Below are 12,005 nucleotides of genomic sequence, written 5' to 3'. Positions count from 1 at the left end.
CAGGACAGGGCAGAACCTCCATGCTTTAGAGGAGGGCAATATAACGTCACTTCAAGACTCCGCTGACAGCTCTAAAGTATTTAGTAGTAAGAAAAGCACAAGATGCACCTTAATTTGTTAACGTATCGTACTGAGAAACTGTTGACCATAGATAAAAAAAAGGGTGTGCCTTGGTCCTGAATCTGGTAAAAAAATAACATTATGGTTACTGAAAAACATCTCATAGTGGTTTAAAAGTGCGACAAATTCGGCTGTAACCATATTAACCATAGAATGTATTGGAATCATGTTAGCCAAAAAAATTGTTCGCAATGTTTTGAACAGCTTACACGGGTCCTGTTTGACAGAAACAAACTAAAAGTTTTCTTGAACGGCTTTGCTGCTTGTGATTGATAGATTGTACTGAGTCGGCTATAGCTTCGATTAATGACCTAAACAAGCAAACGCGCGAACGAAAGTTTGTAATCTCTATAGAAGTGGAGAACGTTTAAGGAAGGATATTCCTTCTGTTTTTAATACTGTTTCTGTTGCAAATCACTGAGTGCAGCTTCAAATTTAAACACGTGCTAACTCGAGACAGACCGAAAGAAAATGATTGGTACATTATGTATTTATTAAATATACGTATCAAAATATTCCTTATTTACATTTTTCAATACCTAAGTTTCCCCAATTTTCCTTTCATTCAGCCAACCCTTTTTAATTCTGACGTTTTAGTCTTAACCAACTTGAAGATTATTCACAGTTTATACAGTACCAGTGAACGTTAGGCGATAGAAAGGTCTAAATTTATGTAGCCCTTAATTTGGTATAACTACACTACCAAGATGTTAGTTTTACGCTATTTTGTGATACCTGGCTTTTAATCCTAGGAGGAAAAATGGAAAACCACAAAAGATATTTACAGTTCTCGCAAAATGTCAGGATCTATGTCAGTTAAATCTAAATTGTCCACGCTAGAAAAAAATTTACTGCAATTTACAACCGCCCCTATTAGTGATAATTTATAGCCTTTTTTTTCCTCCATTTCGGCATTAATATCAACACGGAAAGACCGAGCAAACTTTCATTCTTACCATATATATTTAAGCGGTTTGCCCCTAAAAGATACCTTTGTTTAACTTTGAGAAGTCTCTGCAGAGGTTATTATTTTACATGGCTAATAAAACCTTCACATATAAATTTTTAAAGGTGTCACTAATGTTTCCATGGAAATAAGTACTCTTTCCACCAGACAGTACTGCTTAGTCGCTGATTTACGTTGCCAGGCAAAGTTCGGGAGGTAAGCGCGTATTATCAAATCCGCAAAGAATTTATTCTATTTAGCTAGGAATCCGGCTTCCTTTTAATTTACACTTCTCTTTTTATCTGTGTGTTTTAGAGTCTTCTTATGGTTCTTTGACTTGTGTAAACTTCGCCTCCATCTTTTCACGTGTGGCTTCTTTCTCAATGCGTGTATAGTATGCTCTGCCTTGAGATACTTTAAAATTTCCCGCTGTATATCAAATAACTTGTCCATTTTGTTCAGCATTTTGGTCATAACAAGAGCGTTTGGTGAATTGTCTGGTTGGTCAGGGACATCAGTCCTTTTTCCTACAGTGAACTGTTGTCCAGCATCTAATTTCTTGTTCGATGACAGCGTATTGAAAAACTTCAACTTGTGCAACCTTCCTTCCGTCGACCCTTCCTTTGTCAGCTTGTCTTTTTCCGAAATTTCGGAAAGATGATCTTGTTTATTGTCTGAACTCCACCGGGACCTCTCTTCCCGATTTTTCTTTAAGCCACTAATTCGATTTCTTAGGAAATGACTCGTGTCGATTCGATTTCTTGAACCTTTGAGCCAAATATTTATCTCATTCCTCCTTCGTCGCTTGATGTCATTTTCAAGATCTTGCAGGTCACGCTTTCTAATGTCCTCCCCATCACTGATGCCGTCGTCCGTTTTGAGATTGTTAATACGATTCTTGGCACGCTGCATTGCAGAGTACTTTGCGGCCTCGATGATGGTCAAAATTTTCTCAATTTTCTTTATTTTATCCACTTCAAGTTTTGCAATGTTTTCTTTTCTGATGTCCTTTCGAATCTTCTCTTCATCATCTTGGATTTTCTTCTTTACTTGAGGGTCATCTGCCATTTTATCCTTTTGAAGCAGTTGTTTCTCTTTTGTAATTTCAGCTTTCTCGTTCTTCATGTCGTCTTCGTATTGTGTAGTCTCCATTTTAGCTTGTTTCTCAATATCATCGACGATGTGCCGCACGGAAGTTGGTGATAGCCCTATGGCCTCCTCAATCTTGGACATAGCTAGACTGGCTCTTTCGGTGTCATGAAGCTTTCTGTAAGCTTCTGCGATCAAAGGATTGACTGAAAATGAAAAAATTTCAATTAAACTAATATTTCATTTTTCCTCTTGGTTAACGTTGGTTATATTTGCGTAACCGCTAGACAGAGAGCTAAAATCCACCATACCTCAGGAAAACTATTTATGTTAGTTTTTATTTCTCGTGTGCTGGGCTCTTGAAGAAGTAAAAACAAAATGTTTCGCTTCACTAAAAGTGTTTCATCTTTTTTTTTCATTTTCAATATTCGATGAGTATGGTATAAGATGCGCAACAAATGATTGACTTCTGTATATGACATAAAAAGAGACTTGTCATTTACTTTTAACAAATTTTGATCTTGGAAACCTTACTCACTGATTTACCAAGCTGGTAGCTTGTAAGATAGCTCTATGTTAGAGGCTTTAAAAGATTTATAAAATCAATAATTGTTCTGATAGGCACTCTATTTAAGGTATTAGCACGCTCGACATCTCATCATCAATTGAAATAAATTTGTGTTTACCTGGAGCTTGATAAGGTGCAACTGGAGGATAATACATCGGAGAATTCCAAGAGTACTGCGGGTTCCTGGACGGGAGAGCTTGGGTATTCCACGGATAAAACGAACTGGAAGGATAAGCCCCTGAGAGCGCCTGCTCGCCGGAATAAGCCGCTGAACCTGAGGGTTGAAAGCTTACTGGACTTGGTTGTGTCGTGACCTGAGGTTGGTCCTGTTTAGTGTAAATCAAATATTTAAAATGTTTATGGTTGTGATACTAGAAAATATTCAAAATGTTATCTCTTTAGGGTAGATGAGCACCCGAGTAGTTTAGCTGTATAATTACGGCTATGGAGCCTAGGGCATGTAGCCACTTTACTATCTTTGTAACCACTGTAAAGCTTTCCCTGTGACAATAAAAAAGTTAAATAACAGTTTACCGCTAATGAATCTTAGAACACGTCTCCACAGCAGAAGAAAACCGCGACGAGTTTCGTAAATTTTTCTTGTGAAACAATACATTCTTTGAACTTGATCTTTGAGGATGGCTGTATATCAGCCTGTGTTTTTTTCCAGTTCTTATATACTTCGACCCCCTTCTTAATTGAGTATAAAACTTGGCTAATATCCACCATTTTGAATTTAGGCTTACACAGTCACACATACTTGACTCACATTAAGAGCGGCATATGGTGTTACTTCCGGCTTCACAGGTTCAGGAGCCTCAGCTTGTGGCTTCTTCGGCTGTATGTGCGGAGCAGAAGTCTGTTGTGGCACCTGGACGCTTGCAAGCGGTTGATGATATGGCTGCGTTGCAAACGAGTTGGGAACACTGGACGGGGAATCAAAGTATCTTGACATTGAAGCTAATTTTGCAGACAGGGCACCAGGGTTGAACGATTCAGCTTGAGGTGCTGACTGTGTCAAGAAACCGTTTTGTTGTCCAATAGCTGATTCAATCGTCTGCACTGGCATTGCAACTGGCTGGACAGGTGCAGCTGGTAGGAAAGGCTTAATGGGCTGAGCTGGTACGGCTGGTTGAGCTGGTGCGGCTAGTGCAGCTGGCACGGCTGGTAGAGCAGGCTCGACTGGTGCAGCTGGCACGGCTGGCGGAGGTGGCGGAGGTGGTTTGGGTGTTCGAGATGGTGCAACTGGCTGAGGAGGTGTAACCAATTTAACAGGCTGTGGCTTAGGCAGTGGCTTAGGCGCTGAAACATCTTTCTGCGGTTCATTCACTTCACTACCGCTCAAACCATGATCGTTAGATGGAGTCTTGGGAGTACTTCCAGTCGTCTGTGTTTCATGAGGCTTCTTTATCACTGATGAACTTGCCATATCACTGAAATCAATATCTGCCGGGTTGATTTTAGTGTCAGTTGCCTCGTTCGAGAAGCTCGCTACCTGACCACCCTCTGGCTGCACAGATTGTTCGCTAAGTTGATTATCGCTTTGAGGTGAAAAGGCTGATACGCTTGTCTCTTTGACTGTAAAAAAGGAAATCATTTCCTCAGGAAATTATTCTCATAACGCTTAATACTAACCCTTAGGATACGAACCAAATCCTGGTTGACTTTTGGCATTAGCACGATTTTAAATACAAGTACCATAGCTTTGACGATGATCGGGTGCTAGATAAAAGACGTGAATTTCCTTATTTTCCCTTTTAAATGTGGTAATCTAACCCTCTTTGATAACACCTTTGCTTTATGAAAATTATGGTTCTCCATTTACTGCTTACTTGAGTTTATTCGTTGTAATTCCGTGTCATCTTGATGGTTTGGCTGAGGCAAAGGCCCCACATTAGCATGAGCAGGTAAACTAGGAGGTGGTGGCTCGCTCGTAAGAGCCGGAGCCATACTTGGAGGGGCTACTGCTTGAAACATCTGAGGTTGATAACTGCCCGTGTATGACGGCATGACAGGTTGATAAGCAGGCTGTGAAACTCCCCCAAAATAACCGGCAGCTTCCGGTGGATACGAAAGCGGCGATCCAAGATACATTTGGGGCGTGGACGCAATTTTGTCCTTTTGAGCTCTGACGAGGTCTTCGTGAGCTCTTTCTTTCGCCAAATACTTTGCTGCCTCTAACTTCACTATCAGTTTCAAAATACTTTCTGCTTGGTTGACGTCCTCGTCAGCGACTTTTTCAAGCTTCACGAATTTCTGTTTCTTTTGACTGTCCTCAGTTTGATCGGCGAGTTTCTTGAAGTTTTTCTCTTCATCCTTGAGTTGATTCTCTAAATTCTTGGTTTTATCTTCAATCGTCTTAGGACTTAATCCAAGCTCGTTTTCTATGTTACTGAGTGCTTTAGCTGCTTTTATAGCGCGCTGTAACTTCTCTCTTGCAACTACCACAGGATCATCTAGGGATATTTAAAAAAGATGTTTACGTCAGTAGTATATCATTTATAAACATGTAAATGTTAATAATCATTCCTTCCTTTTAATGATACCTTGAAGAGGGAGCTGCCGCTTTTGGCGTGCGTCGGTTTTGGATTTCACACTAGGGGATGTCTTTGGTTCATGCTCGTTATCTGCAAAAGAGATGAAGAGCAAGGGGTACGTTAAGTGACCTATTTTGCATTTCCAACCGTTGTGAAGGTGAACAATGTTAGTTTTGCAAAGTTACAGTTATGAAAATATCACTTTACTTTATCTGTTACATAAAAAAAAATAGAGAATGAGAAGAGAGTAAGTCAGATGTGGAAACATTCGCTATAGCTAATTAATTTGAATAATTATCAATGCAGGAGAATGTCGACCTGGCAGAAGGGTTACAAGATCAATCTAGATTAGTTGTGAAACGTTAGTGGACTAAGAAATAGCCAGAAGTAAATTGATACAGGAAAAAGTAATAGCATTGAATCCTAATTGTGTTGTTAGAAAATATCAAATTTTTCTTTTCATAAGTGGAAAACTAACCACACGCTTAAATAATTTTTCCAAAATCCAGCATTGAACACCTAACAATCCTAGATGTTGAGATTTTGAGAAGGATACTCAAAACGTATTTGCAAATAAACGTGACATGAAAAGTTTTCGCTCAAAGAATCAGGAGCTCCCTCTCCAAAGCAATCTTTACACATTTACCCTGACCTAGAAAAAGGACAGTCATTTATCTTTATATGGGTCAGGAATTTCCCTCCGATTAAAAACTGAGACTCTCCTTTATCACTGACACAAATATGACAATGACTTCTCTGACCTTGATACTTTTCACTTTTCTTCTCTCCTTGAGTTTCGTGAGAATCGTTGTCTTCTTCATTAGCACCATCATCATCATCATCATCCAGATCGTCAGAGGGGAATTCTTCCACAGTGGGGATCCCGTATTCCTCTAGCATGGGATAATCAATAATATTTTCCCCCAGTAATGGACTGAACTGCTCCAGATCTCCCACATCTTCAAAAAACTCTGTAAGATTTTGAGCGATACGAGGTTAGCATTCAAACCCACCGATCATGCTAAGCAGTTCCCTTAGTATTGCAACAACTGCTTATAAAAAAATATGATGTCATCTAATTGGCTAGCTCCTCCCCTTGTTCAGTTTTGTTCAAAAAGGATAATAAAACTTGTGAAAGGATGACTGAATGAAGCTTTATTAGTTCTCACAACCTTTAAAATTCTAACAGGTTTTAATTCCGGTGTTTTGACACAGCTGGGAATGAATATGGACAAACGTAAATACAGACAAACGTTATACTGTTCTAATAATCACCATCTTAACTTCTGTCGCGTAGATTAACATGAGGGGGGGAGGACTGAAGGTGAGGGGGGACCAAGAATCCTCAGTGTATCATTGTTCATTGTTCTACCTTTTGTCTCAACTGCTTACCTTGAGCAATGGAGTATTCCAGCAGGGGGAAGACTGAGACCAAGAGAAGGACCAGCCTCAATGAAGCAGAAGCCATAAGATTTCTGCTGAAAATAAAAGACTCCAAGACTTTATACAAATGTGTGCTTATCGATTTTTTAACACAAATTTTAAAAGGATCTCAGATCACGAGTATACTGGTCCTCTAATTATTTAGTGCTCAGAATTTGCGCCATGGGTTATAGCTTAAAGATTGTTTCCTCCTTGTGGGCCATCGTATTCTAGGTAGGTTTTATACCCTCTCCGATCCCATCTATTTTTTCACACTCTACAAGGATCTTGAAATGACGAAATCCACTTACGCAAGTTTAGCTCACTTCGTCTTTCTCCTCCCAAACATTTAACTAAACGCACCAGAACCATGAAAATTGATTCGCATAAGACCAGATCCATTAAGACACTTGACTACATTTTGGATAAGGTATACCAAGGATCCACTCTCTTAATCTTATCTTCATTTGTGTACTGACTTCACCACATATAAACCTTAGTAAAAACTCCTGCCATCTGATGGAGGGAAGACTAACCTTTTCTGGGTTAGAGATTATAAATTCATGCATGTCGTACTTAAGTCATACTATAGCGGTTTATTCAGCTTTACGATACCTACTGCTCACCTGACCAAGCGAGTAGTTTTTCCATGGAGCTGACCATGTTTTTTTCTGCTTGGTGAATCGAATGATTTGAAAGATGCACATGATTGGCTCACTTCATTTCATGATGGTGAAAAGATTACAGAGGGCAACATATTACTTAGAAACATCATGTTTAGAAGGCGAAATTTTCTCTCTACTCTTGCTATATTGCGCATCAAGACCTTACTCGTGATTCATGAATATATAAAGCTTCAAAGTGTTGTTTAATGTGGCAGGGATATGCATGAATGACTTGCACATTCACCGGTATCGCAGCGAGGATATATGCCTATGTATACAAACCCAATATTTCAAAAGTATTGCATCTTGTATACATGCTAAATTCTTTGTGTAAAACTTGAGGATTATCCATACTCAAATTACTATTTTTAGGGAAGGGAAGGTTTTGGATCATTGAGTGTGAGCCACACGGATTTTGTATGTAATGCAGTTACCTGTTATAAGGTATTTAAGGACCTGACGAGGTGAACACGAAAACAGACATACGACAAAAGAGGCGTTTAACAGCCGACATACAGCTGGCTCAGCTGTAAACTTTTACTTCTATCTAAAACTTAGAGAATTCATAAATTCATAAACTTAAAATTTGCGTGTATTTCTACTCAGAGCTTTCTTTTAGGCGCATATCCTTAGATCATACATTAAAGATAAATATAAATGCCTACTGCTGCCCTCAGTCACCTTATCTAAATGCTACCTGTTAGCAGTTTTAGCAAGTTGTCTGTCCTCTCTCATTTCTTTGTTGCCTCAGCGAGCTTACTGGGACATTTTTTCAAATCATTCATTGAGAATAATCTTTTAATACTATTGAATTGATTTGCTCTAGAGACGGCCTTTTTTTCAACTGTAGTACAACAAGGTTTGAAACTTTTGTGGCCATCTTTTTTCACTATAATCTATTATTTCTTATAATCAGTTTCAGAGCATCTTAAACGTGTTGAAACAGAATTTAGAATCTATTTTAAAAAATTATTATGGTCATATTGATTTAGTTCGTCGATAACTGAAGGGTTCTTGACATTATCCACTTTGCCCTTGATATATATTTATACGACGCTCTCTTCCCAAGGGAGTCCTTGTGATCCAATATTTCTATTTTTTTAGTAAATACATTGAATAAGTCATGTCCTTACTGAGTTGCAGAATTAGAGTCAGACATTTCTCTAACGATAACGTCCCCATTTTGGAAACATCATAATTGCTCAAGGAATAAAAATATCAGAGGACCAGTCGCCTAAACTGTTCACTTATCAGTAAAATATCTCAGTAAAATTTGATGCAAAGTCGGCTACGAAGCCCCACAAATATGTCATATTCTAAACTTGGATAGAAAATCAAAAGGGCGGTCAAGCATTTTTAGTTTATCGCTGGAAGAGTGGCCTCATTGAAAATCTTCACCGAGCACACTCACGTATAAATCGCCAGAAACATAAAAATTAGGTAAAACGCACCACACTACAAATACTGGGTACAATCTAAGGCTTAACCAGGCGCGCAATATATTTGACACGGGGCTGAAAAGGAACCTTCACGCGTGTAGGTGACACGGTTATGTCTCGCTTGAACGTTCCAAATCATTTAATCCCTCCCAATTCACGTTGAAAACAGATCTTAAAGTAACCTTAGGCTTCTGCTCTTTGAGCAATGTAAATTGAAAATCACGACGTTTGGATAAGCAGCCATGATTTCGGGAACACCTTGAAGCCAATGAAGTGAAATAATCACCTACCTGTAAGAGTTCAAGCGATTGTCATCTTACGACATTAACCAGTGTAAAATTCTGCGTTTGAATTTCAAACCCAGAGAACCAAAACGGATTCTGGCGGGGTAAAAAATACAAGACTCCAAGGAACTAAAACATATCTTGATTTCTCACGCAAAAAATCCCGCCTAAGGATTCGCCATTTATTTTCCACCTTTGGTGTAAAAATATGAACTAAGATTGATTTATGGGTTGAGATCATCATTGAAAATGGACCAATCAGGTGGAACCATTGAAAATCATTGTTTCGTTTGTTGATCCCCGGGAATTAAGACCAGTCAAGCCGTGGAGTACCATTTACCTGTTGTTTGTATTGGACATTATCAACAAAATTGAACATGTTTTCACGCGCGTTCATACGACTTCTGGAAAAAGAGTAAAACAATTTCAGGTGTTACATTTCCAGTGCAAATCTTGGGGCATTTATTTCCAGGTTACCTCTGATCACGAGTCATCAATAGGTCGGGCACAAGTTAAATGTCTGCAATTCCCTTAATACTAGTGTACACGGTCAAAATTTCTCGATGCCTACGCATATTTTATTGTCTAAAATAATTCCACTTTAGAAATTATAGGTACTGGTTCCACTGAAGCGCGTGCTTACGAGATTCCCAAGAAGGCATGCCTGATGCAATGGTGAGAAAATAGTTCTACGCGTACAGAAGTCATTATTATGTTTTCATTTTGCTTGTTTTGTTTAGTTTTAAGCTGTTTCTCGACAAAACCAATTGGCACTTGACATATCTGTTAAAAAACACAAGCACTTTTGAAATAAAAAGGGCCATTTCAAAATGTCACCACCACTACAAATTCCGATGGGGCGTAAATTCACACCTTTCAGCATCAAGGTCACCTGGAAAGGTAATGGCAAGTGCGCTGTTTTCCGTTGGACTCCAGTAGTAGCAACGAGTATGACAGATTATTAGGATTATTGTGATGTGATGCTGGAAAATACGCTTAACCTTCATTTTTGGAAATCTTGACTTAAGGTATCAACCTGCAATGTGAAAATTTCATTGTCTGTACTTAACGTTTACCTGTTTCTTAACAGAAGGTATTCCCCAGAGTAATTACTAATCGGAACAAGATACCACTTCACATACTTTTAGATAAAAATGTTTTGCAGATGTAAAAATAGAAGCAATTTAACCGTATTGAATAAAATAGAGGAATATAAACACAAATTCCATAGGCCATTTCTGCATTATCTTTGGCCTCTTATTCAAAACGAGGCCTGGTGCTCAATCATTCGTTTTAAAATGAGTTTCGTTTACATGTTAACTTGCGATCATATGAAAGGATAAGCACCAGAACTCGCTTTGAAAAAGAGGCTAACGGTGTTTCGGAAATGGGTATTATAACATCCCTTTTAAAACTGTCTTGTCATCTTCCGCCGAAAACTATAGTTTCTCTCGAGTTCTCGTGTAATTACTAATAATTCTATAACAAGAATGAAAACGAATCGAGAAAATCTAGTTATAGGATGACCAAAATAAGAGGAAATTAAACCCATGAAAACATGTTGATCGACAATTTACCTCCTCACCGGTTGAACGTGGATATAATTCCCTAACAGCTTTATCATCACTATGGGGCCATCATGTCAAACATCCAAACTTCTTTAAAATAAACGATTCTACCTATACATTCTTTTATTCTACTGAGGGCGTTTAGCGATCCTTTTTGCCTCCCACAGCGATGCATGACGTCAGTCGCCATAATTCCCCCTCATTTCGGCTTCGAACTAGCCTTTTCCTATAACGTTTTTCCAACTGGAGTATTTTTTTGAATGAGGGTCTCCGATGATGATAAATCATCGTTCCCTGATGGTGATTTTGACAGGTAATTTGCCATAGCAATTGGGTCAAAAAGAATTATAATAATGTTAAGCTCTGAGTTCAGACGGATGGTGCCGCAGGTTGTCATATCGGGATACGCCCTCCAACCTTTTTGAGTCTAGAGAGTACTCCTAATATAACATAAACATTCCCATAACGAGCCTTCCTACTCTTATTAAAAAAATTATTGTTGATGTATCTTACATATTCAATATACACAATACTACGCACCGAGCGCACGGAAGGACTTTTTTTTAGTGATCCCATCAATACTAAATACCTGAACATTGCCATGGTTGATCACAAGACAAGCGGCTCTGGCAGTATACTCTTGGTGCTAAGAGACAAAGCAGATTGACCAGGTTGACTTGGTGGGACTAATCTTTGCTGGCACAACACTTACGCATTCATTATCTCTAAGAAAAACAAATAGGCTAGGTTTGGTACTTGCGCTCAGTTTACGCAGTTTTGTGGATTGAATGTGCCGCCCCACTTAATTCTATTGTTCGCTGTATAAGATCATGCGCAATAACAGTTGAAACATTTCAAGCGATTTCCACAAAAGATCAGGAAAAATGGGCGAAAAAAACGTTTTGCTCCCTTTCCATTACTTAGAGGATAGATATGTGAAATTCAGAATGTGAAACAGTTACCAGCACTTTTGCATCACATAGCAGTGTCCTGATTGCCAAAGACGAGAAACCTCCCGACAGATAAGCTTTTTCGTATTGATGTTTTTATCGCTGTCAGTCACTTTATATTTTCCACGTCTGATATTTTATTTTGCTTGTTGATGTCAAACAAATCTTTGTTATAGATCATGGCCAATGATAGCATATCAGTGTCCGTGAAAGGTGGAGAATTTCCTCTGCCTCCGTTGCACAGAACGAAAAATAACTATCATTCACCTCCAATGGGCTATTTTCGAATCGCCTATAAGACATCCCGTTTGTCCCCCAAAATTTTGTGTGAGCTTCGTTTTAAAATTTCTCTTGGGATTAGAAAGAGAAATTAAAAACAATGCAAATGCAAAATTTTGGGGGACAAACAAGGTGTAT

The 12,005-nt window shown here is 38.7% G+C and overlaps 1 protein-coding gene across 2 annotated transcripts; it reads right to left on the bottom strand.

Annotated features, from left to right (window-relative positions):
• Positions 1–619: 619 nt before the first annotated feature.
• Positions 620–9,244, bottom strand: LOC131778907 (uncharacterized). Of its 2 annotated transcripts, XM_059095390.2 has the most exons (8): positions 9,077–9,244; positions 6,653–6,738; positions 6,022–6,231; positions 5,270–5,350; positions 4,556–5,179; positions 3,493–4,301; positions 2,842–3,049; positions 620–2,361 (listed from the first exon to the last, which is right to left on the bottom strand). In XM_059095390.2, the coding sequence occupies exons 2-8, from the start codon at positions 6,726–6,728 to the stop codon at positions 1,346–1,348; spliced, it is 3,024 nt and encodes a 1,007-aa protein (XP_058951373.2). In that variant the 5' UTR covers positions 6,729–6,738; positions 9,077–9,244; the 3' UTR covers positions 620–1,345. The 2 variants fall into 2 exon arrangements, with proteins under 2 accessions (XP_058951373.2, XP_066027625.1); XM_066171528.1 differs by lacking the exon at positions 5,270–5,350.
• Between the last annotated feature and the right edge of the window lie 2,761 nt (positions 9,245–12,005).

This window comes from Pocillopora verrucosa, chromosome 8 (genome assembly GCF_036669915.1).
Source record: "Pocillopora verrucosa isolate sample1 chromosome 8, ASM3666991v2, whole genome shotgun sequence".
In the NCBI taxonomy this organism is placed as follows: Eukaryota; Metazoa; Cnidaria; class Anthozoa; order Scleractinia; family Pocilloporidae; genus Pocillopora; species Pocillopora verrucosa.
The sequence above is the reverse complement of the archived record's forward strand: the minus strand, read 5'-3'. Positions and strand labels throughout refer to the sequence as shown.